General features: G+C 44.8%; 1 protein-coding gene across 4 annotated transcripts in view; it reads right to left on the reverse strand.

Moving 5' to 3' along the window:
* Positions 1-10,207: 10,207 nt before the first annotated feature.
* Positions 10,208-25,690, reverse strand: part of ZNF593OS (ZNF593 opposite strand) — a 167,115-nt gene continuing 151,632 nt past the window's right edge. For all 4 annotated transcript variants that reach the window (XM_069223998.1, XM_069224000.1, XM_069223999.1 and 1 more), the window contains exons 2-3: positions 19,821-19,942; positions 10,208-16,378 (exon numbers count right to left, since the gene is read on the reverse strand). In XM_069223998.1, the coding sequence (XP_069080099.1) occupies positions 16,232-16,378; positions 19,821-19,871 (198 nt within the window). In that variant the 5' untranslated portion in view covers positions 19,872-19,942 and the 3' untranslated portion in view covers positions 10,208-16,231. The remainder of the gene's footprint in view (positions 16,379-19,820; positions 19,943-25,690) is intronic.

Raw genomic sequence — 25,690 nt, forward strand, 5'->3', positions numbered from 1 at the left:
ATCAAAAAAACACCTAGGTCCGGTCCTTGAAAATGAGCCCAACTCTTAATTGTAAACTCAAAACAGAATTATCTGAAATGATCTGAAAATGAGTTGGCCCTAATTTCTACATCATCCCATTTCCAAGAACTCAATATCAAGACAAAATCTATTTTAGAGGCCAAACAGAATTGTTTAGAGAAATAGGTGTGTTGTGCTGTCTTAGAATGACGGATCTGCCAAGGATCAACTAGTCCAAAATCAGGCTTGATCACTTGTAGTAGCCTAACAGTTTTTGGCTTTAATTGTTTTTTGCCCAACTTGGAAAAGTCCTTTTTCAAATCCTGAATAAAACTGAAGTCTCCTCACAATACTAACAGCTTCTCTGCATGTAGAGTTAGATAATGAATTTGCACCAGGGATAGCATATCATCAGATACCGGTCCATAATAATTCACAAAATGTATCTTTACTCCCTGGATTATTACTTTAAACCAAATCCATCTCCCCTGCATATCTCTATGAACCTCTTTTATTCCATATGTTAGGGAGTCTGCAAATAATATTGCAACACCCCATCACTGCGGCCCCTGCTCAAGAAAAAAACATGCATGAATATTTCGCTTAAAAATACATTTAGCATCTTACATTAGTTAAAGCTGGTATAAGCTATGTGACCACCTATCCTGCTTTTACTGTCTCGCTGATATTCTTGAATATTAGCTAGCACACACACACACACGGAGATCCCTCGCCACTGATCCACCTTACCCTACTTTTTGAGTTTCACAAAACACCTCTCTCCACCATGCCCGATCCCTCCCTTGCTAGTGGGGGTTCCCACCCCCCAACATTCCTACTTCTAAAAAGGTGCCCTGGCACAGCACCTAGCTTTCATGATGAGGCCCTTACAATGGAATAAATTAAATAAACGAATTACATGAAGATAGCATCTCATTCAGGAGCACACTGTGTCCGCACATCTCCAGGGCACTGCTAAGCTTTGCAGCCCACTGGCATATTTTGGACACAGATGATTCTATGGTTTGCCTTGTCATGATCTTATCAAGGCCCAGCCAATCACGATTTTGTCAGTTTTGCCAGGGAATGCTTGGGCATCTTCTACTACTTTAAATACATAGAAACGGCCCTCAGCAAGTACCCTGAGTTTTGACTGCTGAAAAAGTGAAGTCTGTACCTCTATTAACTTAAATATTTAGCTAGTCCCACAAATATCCCTCTGCATCGAGCTGCAGAGGCAGCAAGGTCCGAAAACACTCTCATGTGGGTATCATCTATTTATGGGAAAGAGTTTTTATGGGAAAGAGTTTTTATTGATCACCACTTTCAAAATCTGTTCTTTGACACAGTAGCCTGAAAAAATCATTAAGATAGGCGAAGGAAACTGTGCATTCGTCGATTGTACTGCAGGGACTCTATGGACCCTCATGATTGTCAAGTCTACAGGTGCATCTGGCCATACATGTTGTCGAATAAGGGAATCGATTAGCTGTGCTACAGTCTGTGCCAAGCCTTGTGTCTCGGACCCTTCAGGAACTCATATAAACCGAAGGTTAGAGCGCCTTGATTAATTCTCCATTACGTCAATTTTGTTTTCTAAATAAAACAAATGCTTTTGCCCATCCCGTACTTACTTGTTGAGAGAGCTCATTTTATCCTCTATCTCTGAAATGTTTTGTTCCGCTTCCTGCATACGTTTTGTCAATTGTTCGAATATTGTGAATTTCTGCTCAATTCTAGATAGTGTTTGTTGTAATATTTCAATTTCCTGGTCTTGCTGCTGCCGTAAACCTCTCATTTCTGACAGAATCAATTCCACCAGTACTTTCATTGACTCGAATGACTCGTTTTGTGTTGATATATGGGCCTTTATTGGGTCGCAAACGCTACTGGCACTACACTGAACTGCTGATTGCAGCTCTACAGGAAGTGACATGTTAAACCCTGAATCCTCATTGCCAACCTCTGACCGCTTCTGCTCTGTCGCCAAGTCCATTGAATGTGGAGGTAAATATGGGGTTGAAATGGAGGCAGAAGCCACAGTGAAAGACCCTGATCTGACAGTCTTCTCAACATTATTGTTCTGAGTCCCACTGATGTCCTCCACCTCAGCAAACCTATTCTGACCTTCATAGTATGTCCCCTTAGCCCCCCAAACCGTGGATATCCTCTGAAATAAAGGATAGTGTTTAGTAATTGATTGCGGCGCCCTGCCTCGCAGATAAAAGAGTTGGATCTTTTTTAGCCAACATATTTCCATTGCTTAACAGAGACTCTTTATTGTATAGTCTTACTTGATCCGCCTCTGACTGATCTCCTTGTGGAGTGAATCCTGCGGAAACTGATGAATAGGCCTACGCCAGCGGAGCCACCTGCATCTTAATCCCAGAGGTCGCTTTCACCATAGCATCCATGGCCATATGTGATTCTACTTAGCAGACTTGCCCCACCCATTTGTTCCCTTCTGTGCAGATGAATTTGCAGGAGATTCCACTGTTATTTTCCTCATCGCAACAGTCCTCCTGCTGAGCCTCAGCAACCCACCTCGCTCCCCACCTTACCACACCCAACCACTGCAACTCCTCAGGGTAATGGCCGCTTACCTCCAGGGGGAGCAGAGGGCCCCTTCAGCCACGAGCCTGCAAGTCCGTGAACAGCCTGTCGACTCGCTGTTTGCTGTGATCGCATTTGTTATCTATTTCTCCTCAACTCCTTTCTTGTCGTGGGATTCACTTCTGCGACTTTCCACAATCGCCCACTACCGTCCGCACTCTGCCCCTGCCCACCGTGGCCCCTGCTAGAAGCAAGGCTGCATCACAGCTCCATGACGGTAAGCGGAATGCGAACTCTCAAGCCACGCATTGAAACGTCTGCCATCTTCACAAGGGGGTAGGGGCCACCTATGAATGCTAGCAGCATGGCATGTGGGCCACACCTGCCAGGCCTATTGACTTTGCCCCCTACGAACCACTACCATAACCAGTCACAGCCCCACACATCCACTCACACACCCACTCACTCTGTCACTCAACCACTCACACACTCAGTCACGTACACATCCACTTTCACTCACTCACTCACTCACTCACACACACCCACTCACTCACCCTTACAGCCCTTCACAGACCCACAAAACCACTCACACACCCACAAAGCCACAAATAAACGTACCTACTCATACACCCACACAGCCACTGCTACACCCACACAGCCACTCACTCACACTCACAAAATCACTCATAAACCCTCTCATAGCCCCAAATCTGTTGTTTAAGAATGAATTGTGTGCTTTTAGTTGGGAAGGAATCCACGGATCCACTGCTCATCGTCCCACAATATAACCAGCAGGCCCCTTTTTTGTCCGAGGATTTACGGTGAATCTGCGGATCCAAATGAGAGATTTAAAAAAAGTGATCTGAAAACAAAAACAGTGTTTGGGAAAAGGGTTGGCTCTGAATAAAGGCCTTTGCGTTTATGGTGTGCCAAAGATAATTACACGTAGAACAGGATGCAGTCTTTTAAATTGTAGAGAAGCACAGTATTTTCTGTTTCTTTGAAATGGACTCTGTCTTTTCGAAATATTCCGTCCATGTCGAAGCATAAGCGGTTATTGTTAGAAATGTGGTCTCTAGTTGGCAGTCGGTTTGCACCCTGTCCAAGTAGGGACCCTCACTCTAGTTAGGATAAGGGAGATACCCGCTCAGATAACCCCTGCTCACCCCCTTGGTAGCTTGGCACGAGCAGTCAGGCTTATCTCAGAAGCAATGTGTAAAGCATTTGCACATAACATACAGTAATAAGTGAAAACACTACAAAAGGGCACCACAACAGTTTTAGAAAAATAGCCAATATTTATCTATATAAAACAAGACCAAATACGATAGGAATCCAACATACAGTAAGAAAAATATGAATTATGCAAGATTTACTCAAAACTACAGTTCCTTGAAGTAGATAGCTCCACCTGGGGCTACCACAGCGTCGTGATCAACAAAACCAACAGTTCAGGCCGGCTGTGGCGTTGCGGGCCAGCTACGGTGTTGGGAAGACCCACAAACAGTACCTTGGATTTGCAGGGCGTCTTGATCCTCGCAGTGAGCTCCGGAGGTGGCGTCACTGACATCGCGGTGTCGGGCCCAGAGTCTGTGCAGGAGTCGTCGGGCCCTTGAGGTCACACGCGTTGCAGATCGAACTCCAGGCAGATGAAGTCAGGTGCGCCGGCATGGATGGTGTCAGGGCTGCGGAGCGAAGTGGGACGATGCGATGTGTGGTGCCTACAGGTCACGGTGCAGGCAGCGGCTCGGTGACGGCATCCAGCGATGTGTGTGAGACCAGGGCTGCGGTTTGAAGCGGGGCGGTACGACGTGCGGTGTCCACAGGTCACGGTGCAGGCAGCGGCAGCATCATTGCTGAAGCGCTGTTGTTGCTAGGCCCAAGCCAGCATTGCAGGACGGGACGGTACTTCGTGACCTTCACGAGTGGTGTCCACAGGCCACTGTGCAGGCGGATGCCTGGTGATGACACAGGAGTCGATGGTGCTGACGTCGGTGAACCGGAGCTACGGGACGGGACGGTGCTTCGTGTACCTCACGAGCGGTGTCCACAGGCCACAGTGCAGGCAGCGGCGCCAGTGTCAGCAGGAGCGGCATTGTCGGGGATGCCCAGGCTGCGGTGTAAGCAGGCGATGCCGGAGTGCGGGGCCCACAGGTCACGGTGCGAACAGCGGCTTGGTGAAGCAGTCTGATGACGGCGTCGGGGAGACCAGGGTCGCGGTGCGAAGTGGGGCAATGCGACTCGGTGTGGCGTCGGCAGGTCACGGTGCAGCCCAGCGGCATCGTTGGCGGCATCGCAGTGGTTTCTCCTCTTGAACAGCACAAAACACACAGTTCCCAGTGCTGCAGGTCGAGGAAACTGAAGTCTTTGGTGTCCCTGAGACTTCCAACAGGAGGCAAGCTCTACTCCAAGCCCTTGGAGAATTTTCTCAAGCAGGACACACAGCAAAGTTCGCCCTTTGCACTCTTTTCAGGCAGAAGCAGCAACTGCAGGCCAGTCCAGCAAAGCAACACAGCAAAGGGACAGTACTCCTCCTTCAGCTCTTCTCCTGGGCAGAGGTTCCTCTTGATTCCAGAAAGATTCTAAAAGTCTGGGGTTTTGGGTCTTCTTCTTATACCCGGTTCTGCCTTTGAAGTTGGCAAATGTCAAAGCAAAGTCTCAAGTGTTTGCAAGATCCTTCCTTGTTCAGGCCAGGCCCCAGACGCACACCAGGGGGTCGGAGACTGCATTGTGTGAGGGCAGGCACAGTCCTTTCAGGTGTGAACGACCACTCCTCCCTCCTCTCTAGCTCAGATGGCTCATCAGGATATGCAGGCTACACCCCCTCCCCCTTGTGTGTCACTGTCTAGAGGAGAGGTGTGAACAGTCCAACTGTCAAACTGACCCAGACAGACAATCCACAAACAGGCAGAGTGACAGAATGGTATAAGCAAGAAAATGCCTACTTTCTAAAAGTGGTATTTTCAAACAGACAATTTAAAAACCAACTTCACTAAAAGATGTATTTTTAAGTTGTGAGTTCAGAGACCCTAAACTCCACATTTTGATCTACACTCAAAGGGAATCTGCGCTTTAAGGATATTTAAAGGCAGCCCCCATGTAAACCTATGAGAGGGATAGGCCTTGCACAGTGAAAACCGAATTTGGCAGTATTTCACTGTTAAGACATATAAAACACACTAATATATGTCCTACCTTAAACATACACTGTACCCTGCCCATAGGGCTACCTAGGGCCTACCTTAGGGGTGCCTTACATGTAGTAAAAGGGAAGGTTGAGGCATGGCAAGTGGGTACACTTGCCAAGTCGAATTGGCAGTTTAAAATTGCACACACAGACACTGCAATGGCAGGTCTGAGTCATGTTTACAGGGCTACTAATGTGGGTGGCACAACCAGTGCTGCAGGCCCGCTAGTAGCATTTGATTTACAGACCCTGGGAACCTCTAGTGCACTTTACTAGTAAATCAAATATGCCAATCATAGATAAACCAATCAACAGTACAATTTCTATAGCGAGCACTTGCACTTTAGCACTGATTAGCAGTGGTAAAGTGCGCAGAGACAATAAACCAGCAAAAACAGACCTTAATAAATCGGAGGAAGAAGGCAAAATGTTTGGGGATAACTCTGCAAAAAGGGCCATTTCCAACAGTTATGGGATACAGAGCCCCTGTTGTGGTCTCAGAGAAATGCAGAAACAGCTTTATTGACATGCTTCCATTCTCTCTCTGAGAACAAAATTGGGTTAACCACTGCCACTTATGTCTTTGGCAAATATCAGACAACACAAGATACTGTGTCGGAAAATTGACACTAATTTAGCAAGGTATCCAACACCTCCCTTGGCCGATTTCAGCCCCACCGATCCCATCCCTCGGGCCCGGTGTTAATAAATGTATATTTTTCAGGGAAGGGGGCCCACGTGGCCCTCCTCCCTGGGCTGATCTCGGCACCGGGGACCCCATCCCCCGGTCACGTCATCTGGGTGCCCCCCATGGCACCTAGTCAAAATGGTTAGGGATGCCTGGGGGAGCCTGAAGGCCCCAGCAGTCAGCTGGCTCCTCACTTCCCACGGGAGCCAGCACTGCTGTCACAGAATGGGGGCTGCAAAGATGCAGCTCCTTGTATGTGAGAGCAATTGCTTCTTCTGTTTCCCTGCCTGCATGTGAGCAGGCAGGGAAACATAGGAAACCACAGCTTCCAGCAAGCAAGAGCTTTTTGACAGCTCTCATTTGCTGGAACCAGAGTGTTTGCTGTGACTTGGTGGGAGCACCACAGGACATAGCAGGAGCCCGCCCTGTGGGGTGGTGGTCCCCAGGGTTGTGTGGGGGGGGGTGCATTTGATGAAAGATTAGCCCCAGGGAGGTGGTGGTCCCCAGGGCTGCAGGTGCCCCCTCCCTGCATTCAAAATGTTTATGCCCCTGGGACCTGGCCCTCCCGGGGCTGCATTTAAACAAACGCAGGAGGCCATGCTTGTTTTTTTTTGTCCAGCAGATCTGCTACATCTCCCACTGAAATTCTTTTAAAAAAATGCTTTTTTGCTCTGCTCAAGTCGCACTCTAAGGTAACTATAACTCGCCCCTTCGCCATACTCAACTAATTATTCCACATATTACATAATTGATGACATCTTCTATGGCATCTTTGATATTATCACTGCAACATTTGCATTTACTTTATTGATAAGAAAACTGCGCATGGCGAGGGCGTGAGTTTTAGGTACCTTAGGGTGCGAGTCATAGTTACTTGAAATAACTCTAACTATAACTTCTGAATTTCTATGGTTTTGTGTAAGTAAATTCAGAACCTAACTATAATGTCCCTGTAACCTTTGTTTTGCCAATTGCAATGCTTCTTTTCGCATGTGCATACGTGAAAAATTTGCGAGCTTTCTGCCAAATTTGGTGTAATTCCATCCAGTTGTTCGCCTGTAGACATGTCTAAAGAATCCTATGGGAATTAACATGGGAAATGCAACATTGTTTTAGCCCCCTTTTTGTCTGCCCCCACTTGACGGATCACCCGAAACTTTCCATGTGCAACAAGAATTACTGCTGCAATTTTTGGGGAACATTTTGTGAACATTCGTCAAACGGTGCCAAAGACATAGGCAAGGCAACATTCGATTTTCTATCTAAACAAGGTCCTAACTGTAACTACCTAGTGCCGACTGCCACTAGGTTAAAAAACATGTATGTATATATATATATATATATATATATATATATACACACACACAAAATGCATTGTCTGTATTACCTCAAAAATGGATATAATGGATATAAGACCTTACCACCTCATACTGAACTATATAAGGCCTTGCCTCATACTCTACAGTAGAAGGGGGTTTGTCTAACTTCCTAAAATCACTGGTATCAACACCAAGATTTTTCAGAAGCCTTGTCAATTTAGTGAACAAATGCCATAGGCCAGCATCTCACTCTAAATATTGTTTCACCTCCAGACTTCAGTGCAGTTCACCATCTGCCACTTTTCTGGGCAGCTCAATATCAAGAGCCCAGCCCCATATCAAAAGGTGTGGTCAAGGTTGTGACATTTATAAACAATTGAGGCTATTATATTTAAAAAATCACCTGCCTCATGTCCATTAAAGCTAGGTAGGTTGCGAAAGTCTGTTTTTCTAAAAATTGTGTTGTGATTCTCAAACGTTTGGGAAGCTGTACAGTAACCCTGCTTCCACCCTTTTGCCTATTGAATTCTCCATCACCATTTCTTTGATGGACATTGCTTTATGGTATATACCTCACTTCTCCAGACTTAACTTGCAGGTGGTAAAATAGGTTTCCAAAGCTATAAGATCTCTGCATTCTTTAACTGTACTGCTTTTGTATGAGCATGCTACATGTTTTTTGTTGTAGTGTTGATGGGTTGCGTTTGTGCAATCAGCACAACTTTTAATGTTTCCAACCTAGCTATTTCACTCATAGTGCTGTAGTGACATATGACTGACAATCAACTTCGAAAGTGCAGGTAGAATAAATGTAAGTCGAATGCAGAAGTGAAGAAAGATGCAACATACATTTTGAACAAGCATTTGTTAAATCAATAGATCTGGCCCTGGCTGCTAGCCATGTGACTTCCCCAATTTTTGTTTTGTTTTGTCATTTTTTTTGTAAAACTGTATTGTTGGGGATCTGTGGTGTCCCTGACAATATAAAAAAAAGTCTAAACGCAAAAACATGTTTTGGTATTAAAAAAAGCACACATTGTCATAGTAGTTTATAGCACTGACAAGAACTATATTATCTGCAGATATGCTCCTTTGTGAGAGAGCTGAATTCCATCACTCACACTTAAGTTAGCCAACTGGTGAAGTGGGCTATCCTACTGCACCATGCTGCATGCTGGAGCAGCTGGAAGAAAATTGTGAATGGCACAACTACAGACCAATGGATGAAGAGGTTTGGCTGGAAGCCACTGTAAGTAACTATATGACATATATATATATATATATTTTTTTTTCTTTCAAACAAGGATGGTCTAAAAGTTGCTGGGTGGTGCACTCCACTGCCGGTGCTCGTGACGGAGAGGACCAATCTCGAGAAATATAATTCACCAAAAGTGTTCACTGCACTCCATGAAGTTCAAATAGTGCCTATTTATTGATGCCAAATTAACAACCACCTGGTGGTTGTTAATTTGGCATCAATAAATAGGCACTATTTGAACTTCATGGAGTGCAGTGAATACTTTTGGTGAATTATATATATATATATATATATATATATATATATATATATATATATATATATATAACCTTAGTAAAAGCAAAAGATCTTGGCTAAAACCAGACATAAAAATGATAACTGTTTGAAATGTCCCATGCAGATGTGTAGCTTATGACTCAATCTGTAAATGCATTTTGTTGCAGATGACAATTTGCCAACCATCTTTTGATGTTTTCTTAGGGAGAATGAAGCTTCGTCACTTTTAATGCTGGTCAGATCATAGTTTTTAGAATATCCCATGAGCATGTCTTCGGAAGTTATGCTTTTTAACCAGTGTAGATGAGGAATGCTCTCTAACACGCACCATTTGTCAAACGTTTTGCCCTGTTGTCTCACTGAAGTCCCCTTTCCTGCATCCTTGTTTCACCAGTTTAGTGCAATTTGGGGGCTATATTTACACATTTACATCCTATCACTTAAAAAGAACAGCAGATGCCATTTGGGGAAGCCCTTTATGACCCTCTAGTTACAATCTCTGGTGATAGTGTTCCTTGAGGTGAATTTAGAAGCAGAGCCCCTGCCTCAATCATTAAAGCTCTCTCGAAGACAGGCGACCATCAACAGGGCCTGAACGAAAGGATTGCGGGAAAACACGCAACACGTGAGAGAAGATCTATAATCTGGAGTTTAAAGGAGATTAAGGGAAAGTAATTGACTGAGCACTGGTCCTCAGGACAGAGGATGACGGTAAAAGAGCTCAGTGGGTTAAGTCACTACTGTTTATGCTGCAATACACACGTTTGGGTGCTGTTAAACGCCAACGCAGCCTATCACCGTTTTGAGTTTGATAAAAAGAGTGCCATTGATTTTCGTACCAACGAAGAAATAAGCAAGTCTTGAGTGAGCAATAATTAAGGGAAGCAGAGGGAGGGGATCGTGAAAAGATTTAAATACACAAGACCCTGTATATACACCACATTTATTAGGCATATTTATCACATGGCAGTTTAAGTTCTGCGCGTCTCATCCAGTCCAGCACTCAGCCCATTTGGTACATATGGACTGACAACCCCGCTCCCCGCTGACAACTTCGTCACTGGAGATATTCTTTACCTAGAATGTGTTTACGATTCTTGATTTAGCTTATCTTTGGTTCTTTGTCTTCCAGATGCTCTTAGAAAGTGTGGCTCTTCGGAAAGTTTCCATGTGTGGAATGTGCCAGTAACTCTTTGGGGAGAATCTTGAAGAACGGTGTAGTAGAGGTTTATTAGCAGGAAAAACAAAAAGACAACATAACAAAATCTAGCAACATAAAGCTGGCGAAATTAAACTCAAAGTAACATTAAAAATACTCCACAAAATAAGGATGATATCAGGCGCATTATTTCGTTGTTTGGTCGTTTATCACACGTCGTTGGCAAGGGACGGTCCTCATCGGCATGGAAAGCGTTAAAAGCACAGATTTATCTACCAAAGCCGCTTTTTCCTCGTTGTTTATGGTTCCAGTTGATGCGGCGTCGCGTTGTAAGATTTAGAGGCGGATAAAAGCTGCACATCTCTGACCCAAGAGATTCCTGCTCTCCGAGGGCTGTAATGATGGGCAGATGAATAAAAGTAGCCAGGGTTATGCCCCCTGGATGCCAGGGGGAGTGGGCACACGCAGCGTCGCCTGTGCCAGAGTGGATTATCCCCGTCTGCCTGGATCTCTTCAGCCTCACTGCACAAGCAGGCCAGCCGCTGTGTCCTCTCACGAGTGGTGTTTACTTACTGCGCCAGTACCAACATTTCTGGGTATGGTAGACACGGTGATGAATATATTAGGTCGTCTGCTGGGACATCATTTCTCACTGTACCCTTCACCGTATAAAGCTGCAACAGAATGAATAGCTTTCTTTTTACATCTTTAGACTTGAGTCCATTGTTCTATCAAACAGTTGATAACATTACCTTTTGTGGCCTGTTCTGTGTATGTCTTTCTTTTCTCTCTACTAACTGCTATTTGCCACATGGGAGCACAGTGGACACTGCCTCAGACCATCACTTATATGCTAAATAAATATAGCTGATACTAAGCGCCACTTTGATGTCATTTTTTACGCTAATGTGGGGTTAGGAAGGCATTTTTGCCATGCCGGATTTACAAAGTGGCGCAATGCATGCATTGTACCACTTTGCACCCCTTTGCGCCACATTATGTCTGCACCAGGCATAATGCATGCAAGGGGGGCGTTCTGGCGATAGGAGGCCCACAAAAATGGCGCAGTGAAATCTACAAGATGTCACTGCGCCATTTTTTAGCGCCTGCTCAGAGCAGGCGTTAAAATGACACAGCCACATTAACCTATGGGCCTCCTTGCACGTTGCTCCACTAGCGTCATCATTTTTGACACTAGAGAAGCAAAGTGCCACAATAGCATCACAGATGTTGATGCTATTGGCCTAACGTGGGCCATGATGCGCCGTATTATAAATACGGGACAACATGGTGTCATTAGGTGGGGCATGGGTGACGCAAGAAAACTGGCACATCAGTGCAGATGAGCCAGTTTCTTGTAAATCTGCCCCTATGATGGGTGCACAGTGTTATATGTCTTTGTTTTAGGGCTCTGAAAAAGGTCAGCTCACACTACATTCCTGTAGAAGAGAAGGATGGGGCAAAGAGCCCCTGGAGTCCTAGGATACTGCATGAGCCTGGTGTGAACGAGGCACAGCTTTGACGTATCTGATTTTGTATTACGAACTTTTGTAACATTTCTAAACTTTATATTCCTATATTAGAATGGGGATGGACCCATTGTGAAATATTCTGTACTGTTCTCTGTGACTAACTAATTGATTGTGCCTCTGGTCCCAGAATCATCCATAAGGCTTTCTTAACTACACAGCCTAACTAGCTGAACATTCTAGCCTTTCTAAAAAGTCATGTAATTCTGCCTATCTTGTGATTAGATAGTTGTGGACTTGTGAGCCATGTATTTCTGTTTACCTTTTGGCTGCACTTTGGTGAAAGTTAATCATCATAAAGATTGCGTAGCTTATTCCTAAACAGCAACAAAACTTGTTTCATCTCACGGACATTTTTTGTTTCTTAAGTGGGGTATGCTAGATTTCACAGGCACCACCGCACAATTATTTGAAACGAATAAAAGAATTGTGATATCATTAGCATATGAAAAATAGCCCGAATTAGAATAGTAATTATTATAAAGACTCGGAGGCTGTCTTTACATTTTTCTAATCTTCACATAAGTGTATCTATATATACACATATGGAGTCCAATTTTGTTATGCCATGCTTTGAACAAATGTCACATGCTTTCTACAATTTATAGTTTGGCCTGGTGCTCATATAGTTCGTTTTCAAAACTTTTTTGGGAGATACCAAAGGCACAGTAATCCTGCCATACTGTTTGTGTTGCTTAAGACTGAGAATATAAAATTAAACCGGTAGGCATCAAGGTAATCCGGCCATTTTTGATCCATAAAGCCAGCAGAGTAGATGGATGTCTGTGCAGTCTACAGTTTGTTAACTGGGGACTATATGAGTTTCCTGAGGGTAGGAGAGTTCCTGAGTACAAGTCTTCAGAAACAGCAGGCTGTGATTAGGGTAGAAGCAAAAGGCTGCTAAACATTAATCGGTATTGTCCTGTACCAGCACTTGTCAATGGGGAGTGGTAGCTAGCCAGCATCTGTGGCTATGTCGGAAATCTGTCGCTATGACAGGCTTTGCTGAGTAGGCAAGGTATTTGTGCTTCGATCAGAGGCTTATGCTCTGATTTATGTGTAGGTGGGCATGGATGCTGCTTTAGTGTGTGTTGGGACAGGAAAAGTTATTTGTATGGTGAGAGACGTGTACCCCTGCCCTGATTACTAAAGTGGATTGTTGCCTGGATCATTATTGCTGATTTTTCTTGTCTAGGCGAACACAGATTATGCTTGTCCACCATGACATAGGCCTGTTTCATGGATTGCTGTTGGGTTGGACCCGGAGGGGCACCCAAAGCGCTACCCTCATAATGGTGGAAAGCTACTGCAGAGTCAAATAGCACAAGCACTGTGGTGCTAGCATACAATGTAGTGATCAGGAGTAGTGAACAGGGCCTTCTTACCTGGTGTCACTGGAGTGAGGCCTACAGGCTCACTCACCTTTTTAAAAGTTCTGCTGCTGCGTGTATAACTCACCACTGGCCTACATTAGGTTGATGTGGAAGTGTGTGATGAAAACTTGCTAAGTGCATGTGTGGTCGCGAGGGATACAATACACCTAGGGTGAAGTGTGGTACAGTGCACACATGGTAAATGTGTGTGTGTTGGCAGGGTGTGATTTTCAATAACACACTGTGGTGCAGTGCAGAGAGACTATAGTACAGTGTACGCAGACTGAGTGTATGAGCTGCACGTGGGAATGCAGGTGGTAACATGGTAGATGGGTACAAGAGAACTAGACAGTAGACTGTGCTGTGGGTGTACACTGAGTGCAGAAGTGCTTTCACTGGTACATAACATGAAGAACCTTGGGTCCCATTTAATGAAAGCCCAGGCCTACTTGGTGAAGACATGGAGATTAGAGGAATCCCCTCCTGACATAGTTGTATGTTGCTGCATTCCTGTAAGCTGGGTGGAGCAAGCAATGGATGAGGGGGAGCCAGACTCTCCCTATGCATTTCAAAGAGCTCTTTGTTTCAGTGACAGACTACAAGGAAAGGGGCCTGGACACATCTCAGGGGGAGGGAGATGGGGCCCATAAGGGAATCATGAAGAGCAGGGCTGAGAGCCTAGGATTAACCTTTGATGCCCATATTTCAGTGGCTGACCTCCAGGTGTGAACTCTGGACACTCCCATGAATCTTGTTGTGGGTTAATCAACTTCAGAGCCCTGTCTGCTGTGACAAATATCCTACAGGAGAAAGAATATCAGTGAGGGATTTCCATTTCAGAGAAGCAGAACTCCAACATAAAACCTCAAAAGTCTAGACCCTAAATCACATTTGGTGTCTTGAAAAGAACTGTAAGTAGGGGAGCTTGAGACCCCCAACTTCCTCATCTGCCAGCGGCCAGCAGGGCTGTGTGAGAAGGGGAAGCTTTACAAGACTCCTTCCTGTGAACAGGACTAGGAGCCTAGCCTTCTTGTCTCCCTGCTGGGTGGAGGACCTGGAGCACCAGCACTTGCCTGCTCGCCACGATTGGTGGAGACCATTAGAGGGAGCGAGGACCAGGTGGGAGTCCTAGCATGAGGACTGCCTGTGTGAAAAATTCAGCCTGCACAGATTGGGCCATAGCACGTGTGCTGGACTTCATCGGCAACCCCGAATAGGGTTACCATGAACCCACTCCCCCAAACTGATCCGGCTGTTGCCTGTGTGCCTACTGAACTGGGTGATCCCATATGCCAGGAGAGGCCACTGCTAAGTGGTGAAAGTCCGTGGCGGCAGAAGCCTGTCTCTGCAGTGATTGGGTCGTTGCCGGTGTGCTACTTTGACTTGACGACCGCGTATGCTAGGAGGTTCTGTTGTTGTGTGGATTCAAAGCATGTGGTGTGAGAAACCTGTCCCTGCATCGATAGGGCAATTGTCCGTGTGCTAAAGTGGCTTAGCGACCACGTATGCCAGGACAGGCTGCTGTGACCATCCATGTAAGGCTAGCGTGACTGGAGTGTGAAGCTGGAGTGGTGACCCCGTGTACCAGGAGGAGCTATCTTAGACACTGAAGGGCAGAGGTCTGGGTCATTGCCCAGGACTGGGATACCGTTGCGACCAAGGGGGACTTTAACTCAACTTGTGGATTATCCACACGGAGGTTGTCTGAGCAAGGAAACCAACCCCACCCTCCACCAAAGGAAGGAAAGCCTTGCTGCTTGATCGCCAGAGCGCCTCGCCCATTCTGGATTCGGCAGGTACCACGGCTCAAGGAAAAGAGCCGGCACCTGCCAGGTGATGCTGCATTTGACTGTGAGTAATCCAACACTGCCGATCCAGAACAAGACTGCGCTGCAGGGCTGCAAGGCACTTGGCTGCCGAAGCAGGTAAGCAAACAACTGAGCCTTCAGGGCATGGGGGGGACATACCTACATTGGTGCTGCTAACTCCTAGACTCTAAAACTGAACTTACTTGCAGAGTCTGAGGGAGGAATCCTTGAGTACATCCTATAGTTTACATTCCCTCGATTGAGCAATCAGTAAATGCGGAATAACAGGGAACCTCTTACACTAGAGGAGGGAGGACAAGGAGTGGCTTGAAAAGTATTAGAGACCCGACCCAAAGGGAATTGTTATTGCTTTTTAAATGTTGTTTATCTGTGTATGTGTAGAGTTAAAATTAAAATACTTTTTTTTATACAATACAAGTATTTGACTGGACATTGATTTATTGTCACGCTGCCTGCACGTTGAGTTATGAGTTGTGTTCACTGATCTATATCTGAGCTATCCCAGAAAGAGCCTGGGCTGCTCGAGCTACGTTACCTAACTGACAGTCAAGTGCAGAAGGGGGTGCTTCATCAAGTTGAGCTGGGTTCATAGTAGGATGGGCCACAGGACATTAAGGGTAAAAGGCCTCAACCACCTTGGTTGGGTCCACTAACTCCTGTGTGCCCTGTGGTCCCCTGAACGGGGATCTGACAATGTGCATCTGGTCTGTGAGTGCCATAGGACTGATGAATATTCCAAGGGTCTGCTGCTGGTTAAAATGAGGGGGCTTAGCCCAGCCATGTTTGGATGTCCCAGAATGTATAGTGTGTCCAGGGATATGTTCAGTTCTGCTGCATGAGTATCTTTCTGTTTGTCTAAAAAAAATTCTTGAAGTCTTTTTGTGTGTTATGCAGGTCATCGAAGCCCCATGTCTAGCCCCTTTTTTCTCAGCCTCCTCTGTTTCCATGGTGATGGGACTACTGGATTGGTTTTGTTTATCCTCGACCTGATGGGCTAGGTTCATGGTCCTGAAGGCTGCTGGACTGGTGTTTGTGATCCCGGGTACATCTGATCTGATGCTTATGGTCCTGAAGGGCTGCTAGCCTGGTGAACCATCTTGCGAACGCTGTAATAGGAGAGGCCAAGACCCATCAAGGCCAGCAGCAGAGCCATGTGATTCACCAGCCGGTCCTTTGGTTCTGACTCCAGCTCCCCAGCCACCTGCATCTATGCCAAGAACAAAGAAGTCAATGACTCACAAACCCTGTTATTCCCCATGCATCATAACTTAACATTGCATCAACCTCTGCGTCAAACCTCTATCATATCTCATTGGCTCAGAGGCTCCTTCTACATACAAACTATTCACTCCCTGGGGTTTATAAGAATCATATTCAATGGGCTGATGGCACATTTTATATCACATCAGCACAGCTGATTTCCATACATAATATTGGTGCTCCCCATATGTCATACCCATTCCTCCACTGTGCCATCCTATTTATTATATCTCATCAACACCTGTGGCTTTACACACATCCTGTCTCATCATCTCATGGTAATCCCTATATATTATATGTCGTGATTGTCTGAACTCCCCAAAACAATACATCTAATTTCATCACCACTGCAGTCACTACACAATACATTCCAACGGTACTGGCGCAGCCTTGATCTTCTGGAATATCTCCCCCGAGGTGACAGATAATAAAGAGTATCCTTTTCTTTTAATTAGAATGACAAGAAGCTGGGCACAGTCCTTCACCTTAGCAGGGTGAAGTTGTGAAAAGATTATTTTCTTTAATTAATTATTTTTATTCGTCAAATCTTTGCCATCAATGGTCATAAATATACAATCATATAGAATTGAAAATAAAATTGTAAAACAGTAAAATGACATAACAGTGATAATTAAAAATACATAAATCCAATTCAAAACAACTAGCTGGCGAGCAATGTGCATCCAAAGCTCTTGACATGATCCTCCACATTACCATTAGGAACTGTAAGACTGCGAAGACCACAAATTGCCTATTGTCAGACTTAATGATTCTAAGAGTTTCCCTAAAGTCTCTGACACTAAAGTTTCAGGAGAATGATGCAAACCACTTATCTCTCATGCCATGATAAACAAGACAAAAAAAAATAAACGTGTTCAATTGTTTCAGGCCAAGATACGCAAAGTGGATAATGGACGTCTCTTGAATTTGCCATTTGCTCCCACCCAGCTGTAAATGAGGCAGGCGGTAAAGTTCCATATCTAAATTGCAGATATAGGGCCTGATTCTAACTTTGGAGGACGGTGTTAAACCGTCCCAAAAGTGGCGGATATACCACCTACCGTATTACGAGTTCCATAGGATATAATGGACTCGTAATACGGTAGGTGGTATATCCGCCACTTTTGGGACGGTTTAACACCGTCCTCCAAAGTTAGAATCAGGCCCATAGTTTCTTAGCAATAGGGGGCTCTATTTCATCAAGGAACTGCTCTTTCTGAAATGTATCTTTTAGCGCTAGGAAGATTACTGTCAGATGACCCATATTAGACTGCCGTTGCAGTAAGCATACTTGGCACTGCTAAAAGGCCTTCTCTATCTGCCGTATAGAAATCACATTTGCCTCTCCCGGGGCGGCCCACAAGTGATCAAAGCCCAATGTCCGCTAGTGTTGTTCTCACATGCCTGATCCATGGAAGACCACTTGCACCTGAAAGGGACAAGATTTCAGCCACCCCCTGTTGGTAGAGGCTCACTTCAGGAGTTGCCCACAGCCTCCTCAAAACAAGAGGGGTCGAAGCCTAGCTACCTGTGTGATATTTTTTAACCCCATGTCTAGTAACGGGAAGCAATGGTGTTTTAATCAGGAAGCCAATCAGTTGCCTCATGAAACGATTTTCAACAACATCTAAGGCCGTTGCCTCCTTGTGATCCCAAAGTTCCACACCATACAATTCGAAGATTAACTGGCTCAGTTAACATGTGTTTGAAGCAGGTGACCAGTGTGACACAAAACAGATGCTAATGGCGGCACAGGTACAACGCCATCACCAGCAATCCCAATAAATCCCAGATTTAGATTAAAAAGAGAAAAGAACATGGAACAACAATTCCCTTTGTGGATATTTGCCGCTGCTTTGCCGGTAACAAATTTCCTGTCCCCAAGACAACAGGAGTAACTTGCACAAGCAATTCAGATGCTGACAGTTCCTTTTTCACATATGGAGGAGAGAGGCAAGAAGAAATGTGACACTCTATTAGCACTGTTTAATTAGGTTTGAGCAGGCCAGAGATTGTTAATTTATAACTCTATCCACCAAATGCTCCAAAACCATATTCAAAATCTTCACTTTCGAAATATACAGAAAAACTGCCTCCTTCACATTTCAATTTGACTTCAGTCTGCGTTTATATTCTCCTGCCACTTTTCGCCCTATCATTGCTCTGAACTGTTTTTCTTACCATTCGAAAATCAAACCTGCCCCGCTGACTTTGCCACTCCATCTTGCACCAGACACATTTTGTGAATTGGTCCTGATTTGCTCCGGCAGGCTCCATCTGATGCTTGCGGCCCATCCACACATCTCGGTTTTTTCAATGAATTGCCTTCAGCATCAGTTGTGAGTACTACATCTTACACTAACAACAAGCCCAACACAAGAGCCCCCTTCCTACTCTAGTAGGCCATATGTCACGAGATACACCTGGTAACCCTGGTTTGTGCCCTGCTAAGTGTGGAAAAACACAGTTAATAACTGTATTTAATTTAACAATATCTATTATTGTTTTCCTGCATTGCTACCACGCTTGGTGCTGTGCTTGGTGAACACAGAAGTAGGCATCTCTCTTTCAGGTTTTGTCCCAAACTTCTACCAAACTGGTCAGTCCCCTCTCTCTTTCTGGACAATCTGTGGTCAATGGTTGAGGCAAACACCGCCTCTTACTCAAACTTGAGTGGATGCATATTTCATCACTTCCCTTGGGGTACCATTCCCTCAGTTTCTGCACTGCACTTGGGCCACCCAACCATTTTACAACTGTCCCCCCAAGAGAATGACAATGGGGTGCAATTGATATTTTGTCAGATCTCGAAAGAGTGCCAACACTGTTCTACAGACCTTTGAAATATTTTTACCTCTATTTTTCAAGTAACTGCTTTTAGTGCATTTCAAACTAAACGCATGTTGACCACTATGACGCTCTGTCTGTCATATAGACGAGGAGCTGAGTAACCAAGAGAGTGAAGTGTGGTTTTGGCATTCTTCTGGGACACCCAACGACGGATAGGTCGGACTCTGCAAACCGGGTACTGTAACCTGTAGTACGCTGACAAACATGACTCACAAGAGATCATCTTAGGATAGAAGGCTCAGACCAGTGATATGAAAATACAACTAATGGGATTCAGTTGGCTGTTACTTCTGTAGAACTCTTTCTGTCGCTTGGGTTCTTTCAAAAACTTTCTTTTTGAGGCTACTGCCAGGGCTTTGGAGGTTTAATTATGAGGTTTTATGGATTGCTTACGCTATGCCCTGTGACTGTAAAGAGGTATACAATGGTACATCTAGGAATTGATGTACAATTTAGCTCCTAAGACAGTGGTGTTGATTAAAATCTGCATGTGTTACCCACCTCCCACAGACTGTGCACTAGTGGGCAGATTGTCATACCTGTAGCAAGCGAAAGTATGCTGGAGTCATGCGGCCCAGACGGATTACCATATTTCGAAGAAGGGAGGGCTCTGTCTGGTCTGTGAGAGTTAGTCCTGAAGCTGTGCTCTTCTGCAACAGCCCTGGAGAGAGAGAAGAAAATATAACATGAGAAACACAGAGCTAGTGACCTGGTGAAATAGCCAAAATGGCATGGAGTGTAAACACAAGTAATATTGACATAGAAAATGGGGACTGAGGGCCGGTGTAGAAATGTGAGTGGAAGGCAAGAGGGTAGAAGGTGAGTGAGGAAGAGTGTGATCTGAAGCGAACGTATTTGCAAAGAAGAGGATATGGGAGTGGAAAAAGGAGTGCACAAGGCGGAGTGGGAGTAAGAGTGGCAGAATATCAAGAAGGAAGCGGGGTAGAGACAGTAAGTGATGGTGCGATGTAAGAAGGAGGTGAAAAGTGAAGAAAGAAGAGCTGCTGGAGGAGAAAGAGATATGAGAGCAAGAGGGTAATACAGGAAGAAAGTAGCTAAACAGGGGAGCGACCAAAAGGAGTATACAAAGTTGTCATGGTGTATGAAATGGCATTGACCAGAACTGGGTTTCCGGATTTCGGTTGAACCTACTGAACATAAATTGTGCACTGAGCCACAAAGTGACTGCATTGTGGTGCGACCAATGTAAGGAGTAACTTAGGAAGACCACCTTTGGTTACGACTCTGCTCCCACAATAACCAAAACCTAAGGGGACGTACAGTAGATGCAACGTTGCCTAGATCTGGAGTGCTACAAACAGTGCACAAGTCCTAAAACAAGCATTTGTAATGTAATAGGTCTCACATTTCCTTGAGTTAGAGCTATTGGCATTGTAAATTCATAACTGGACTTTTCGTGCTACATAAATTGGTCACCCTGCCTCATAATTTAGTCTTTTCCTGCCACATAATTCCAGTGGCCCAGCATTTAACTATAGCACTTCCATTTACATTCTTCCTCCATCTCAAAACATATATAATTATCATATAAACCTTTATCAGAAATAAACTTTTAGCATTAGAGTGTAATGCTCAAAACACCATAACAAAAATATAATTTGGGATGGGTTGGAGGGTGAAAGGAAAGAGGGAGTCAGGAGTAAAGATGGAGAGGACAAGGGGCGTAGTAAAGGTGTCATGGGCCCTTGAGTAAGAAAGGAAAATGGTTGACTGCAATTTCAGTAGGAAATTGCAGCAGAAATTAGAGTTCAGTGAGGCTCATAGATCACAGGGCCCAGCGCTACTGCACCTGTTGCTCCATTGATAACTAGGCCTCAGGAGAGAAAGTGGATGGGGCAGAAAAAGAGAAGCAAAAGTAATACAACAGACAAAAGGAAGAACGAGAAGGGGTTGCAAAGAAATAAAAGAAAGAAAGGAAAGAAAGAATGAGAAAATGAAAACACAAGTAAGAGAAGAAATAGAGCCAACCTGTGAGACAAAAGAAAAAAGGGAAGGAACCTAGCGAACAAAAGATAAAGAGGAAAAAATAATGAAAGAAGAGTGAAAAGAAAATGAAAAATGGACATTAGAGAAAATAAGTGAAAGGGTGAGAGAAACAAGCAGCGAAAAAACCAGGGCATGTATGTACTAGCACATTTCCCACAGACGCAAAATGGGAAAACCACTTTGACACTTTGGATCCCGACAAGTAACTTGTGGCTTCCACATACAGATGGGAAAAAGAGGGATTTATAGTAAAACGTGAATTGACAGATAGGGATAACAAAAACACAAGAGAAAAGAAGGAAGAAAGCTCTAAAAAAAAGTGAAAGGACGCACTTCTGAGTCATAGGAAAGAGCAAATAAAAATGACAAAGAAAGAATAAAGGGAAGAGAAAAATTAGTGAAAGAATGAAAGCCTGATGAAGAAAAAAGATAGAAATGGAATGAAACAAGGAAAGAAATAATCAAGTTTTGAGAGTTTGAAAAAGGAGGTATCAAGAGGAAAAGGGAAATAAAATAAAAAGGGGAGGAGTAGAAATAAACAGTTGAAAGAAAGAGTGAAACTGTTAATGTGTGGATTTTAAGAGCTGGAAAGAGAAACGTGAGGGAGAAAGAAAAGATTGAGAGTAAACAGAGTAAAGGAAAGAACGGAGTGAGATAGGTGAAACAGACTCTCCCAAATACAGGTGGCAGCTAAGAATAGATTTAATTTTCTCCCTCACCTCAAACAAAAGTCAGTGTGCGGAACAGCAGGGGGCACTGCAGAACAGGAGGAGGTGCATTAGCAGAGTTGTATGTGAACCCCAATACAGCTATACTGGGGCGCTTCAGATCAGGACTGGGGGTATAGGCAGAGCAGTGTCCTGGCCCAGTGCTGGAATAACAGAAAGGCGGCGGGTGAGGAATGAGAAATGGAGCGACGTGTAATTCCTGATATTGGAATAATGGGGTGCTGCAGGTTAGAGTTGAGGTGCACTGACAGAGTTGTATTCGGGCTGCAGTACTGGAATAGTAACAGGCACACAAGGTCCTAAGTGAGGTATGTTAATGTAGCTATGTGTGAGACCTAGTATTGGTGTGCCAGTGTTGCTGAGTGTTTGCCTGGAGGTGCCCTGGTGAAGCTATGAGCGGGGCCCAGTATGGGAGTGGAATTGCCTCTAAAGCACAGAGCGAGGATTCCTGAAGGGCATGTCTGTGAGCCTTACTGCTGAGAAGAAATTAGCACTGAGTACTAGAATTGATGGATTCTGGCGGAGCTGTGGTGGTTCGGTTCAACAGTGGCATTGGATGTTAGACTTAAGGTGGACTGGCTGAGCTGTGTTTTGCTCTTTTAGGTCCAGTATTGGCTTGGCAGTGGGACTGAATATTAGAATTGAGCTGCTGTAATGGAACTGTATGTGAGTGGGGTCTCAGTACAGGAAAAGAAGTGACATCGTTGGGGTAAAACTGAGGTGCACTGATGGAGCTGCACCCAAATGTCCATTACTGGAATAGCAGTGTGTACTGACTGTAAGAACTGAGGTGCTCTGGCAGACAGTGTTTGTGGGGTTCTGGCACGGCTGTGTAGCTTGGAGTGTGTGAACTGAGGTGCACTGATGGAGCTTCGCCCGAGGTCCCAGTACTGGAGCAGCAGTGTGTGCTGACTGTAAGAAATGAGGTGCTCTGGCAGACAGTGTGTGGGGGGTTCTGGCACTGGTACAGCTAGGGCTAGGAGTGTAAGAACTGAGGTGCACTGATGGAGCTGCGTCCTACTTCCCAATAGTGGAGCAGCAGAGTGTGCAGACTGCAAGAACTGAGGTGCTCTAGCAGACAGTGTGTGTGGGGTTCCTGGCACTGGCACAGCTGAGGGCTTGGAGTGTGTGAATTGAGGTACACTGATGGAGCTGTGTCCGAGGTCCCAGTAATGGAGCAGCAGAATGTACTGACTGCAAGAACAGAGGTGCTCTGGCAGACAGCGTGTGTGGGGTTTGTGGCACTGGCACAGTTGAGGGCTTGGAGTGTGTGAACTGAGGTGCACTGACGGAGCTGCACCCGAGGTCCCAGTACTGGATCAGCTGAGTGTACTGACTGCAAGAACTGAGGTGGCTGGGAGACAGTGTGTGTGGGGTTCCTGACACTGGCACGGATCAGGACCTGGAGTGTGTGAACTGAGGTGCATTGATAGAGCTGTGAGTGGGATCCCAGTGTGCAGCAGAAGTGGGCACTGTCTCTAAGGATTGCAGAGCGCCGGTAGAGCTGGGTGCCTAGGCTATAAGCAATTACAAGCGATCCTCCACCCGTGCTCTCAGCACACAGGCAGACACACTTGGTAAAGAAAGTCCAAGCCAAGGAAGGGCGGGAGCCAGGCAGTTGAGAGAGGGTGCAGAGAGCCCACAAAGACCAAATGTGACCAGGATAACTGCCTTATTTACAGCTAAGCTCAGAGAAAGAATGCTATTCAAATGAAAATGGAAGCATCCCTGAACATGAGCAGGAAACAAGATAAAGAAAAAATGTCCCCTACAGACAAGATAAACAGGACAAAGCGTAATTATACAGTAGTTGATCCCTGCTCCCACACACAAGAAGAAGGGACAAAGAGCCATGACTGACTACTAGCAAGCAAGGATTTTTAAATGACACTGAAACTAACAAATGAAATAGCTGGAAGCCCACAGAAGAAGTATACTTAAAAGTATACAAGAGGTTTTACGCTTAGGCTCAACCTAAAAAGAAGTGGGGGGGACTAACCAGGTTAGGCAGTATGCAAGTGACATCATGGTGCATGACATTACATCGCATTACACAGTGGTGTTATGAAAATTGAGGCCCCCCCCTGCAAAGTACTTTGAGGGGGCCCATCCCAGACCCAGTGAAGAGCTCTCAGACAGGGGCCTACAACCATTGTTCAGTTTACTATGTTGAGGGAGCCCCCTGGAGCTGGGTCCCCCCTACACCGCAAGGGATGCAGGGGCTGTTGTTACACCAGTGGAGTGACATCGCAGTTGGCATCACAACCCATGACCTCACAGGAAGTGGCATCAGATCTGAACACCTCAGACATATATTTAGCAGTTCTATCATGGCTACATTTGAGTGCATTGCGAGCGAGATTTTGCATTGGGGTTGCGCCAAAAAAGTTACACAACCCTGACACAAAATCCGGGCCTCAATTTATACATTAATTTTTTAAAAGCTTGCCACAAAGACATTGCCAGAAAGGAGAAATGTGGCAGCAAATCAGTTCTGCTTTCTGCTTAATTAGTTGTAAAGTCTGCATTTTAAACTATCTTTTGGGTTTAAGGCCACTGCTGCAGGAATCTTTGTCTGCCCAGTAAATCTAAGAGAATAATAAGAAAGGTAAGATAACTCTAAAGATTAACGCATTTGCTGAAGAGAACTGTGCTTTGCCTAGTCCCAGTTTTGAATCAAAGTAGCATTGTGGGTTAACGTGGCTCCTGCAAAGCACATCATGTATTATGCAGATGACAGATTTTTATGTTATGTAGATAGGAAAGTGTGTTATAGCTTTTAATACAAAGATCCTTTTATAACTTGTAGTTCACAACTTGTAATCATTCTAATATAGCACAGTGAGCTATGAAGGACGTGACTCCTACACCTTGTGACCGTCACTGTATTATGTAACTTATCCTGTACATTGATTTACACACATCATTTATTGTCATTGTACAATGTTTACGTAGGATGTAAAGAGCATGGATACCCTGCATTGGGATGAGTAGCGCTATAAAAGAAATAAAGCAAAATAGTGGTATTTGAATTATTTGTGAAAATAGTAGGACAGACTGACACAACAGATATTCTTACAGAGAAAGCATATGTCTTATATACACGGACTGAACAAAGTCAAAAGCTTGCCTCTCTTAAGTACCTGTTAAGTGATAACAAGCTGTGTGTCTTTACTTCATCTATTGCAGCTAGGTATAAGGCTCCAGACAGCTTCCAGCCAGGATAATCAAACAAAAGGAAGCCTGATGGCCCCTTAATTTTGTCCTTTGTCCTGGACCAGCAGGAATTTAAAATAAGAAAGCCCTCTCTTGTCCTGCACATTGCTGCTCTGGACAAACAAAAGCATACAATGCGCAGGCACTCCTGGAAGTGTGTAGAGGTGCTGCTGAAAATGTCCCATTACACAAGGACAAATTCACCATATTTTGTTGGGGGCCAACTTCTTAGTTACCAAGATCTGGAACAGCTCCACTCTGTAAGGCACTGAATCACAAGTGACTGAAATATGAAGTGATCTACAAGTGTCCTGAATAACTATTGACATATGAAAAGTGACCCAAGTACAAATCAAGTGAAACAGAGAGCAGACCTGATGCGATAAGCAACATCTGGAGTGACTCATTGGTATGCATTTAATTCCACTTGTATGAAATGGCTTAATTTATCTGCTTGA

This window comes from Pleurodeles waltl, chromosome 3_1 (genome assembly GCF_031143425.1).
Source record: "Pleurodeles waltl isolate 20211129_DDA chromosome 3_1, aPleWal1.hap1.20221129, whole genome shotgun sequence".
In the NCBI taxonomy this organism is placed as follows: domain Eukaryota; kingdom Metazoa; phylum Chordata; class Amphibia; order Caudata; family Salamandridae; genus Pleurodeles; species Pleurodeles waltl.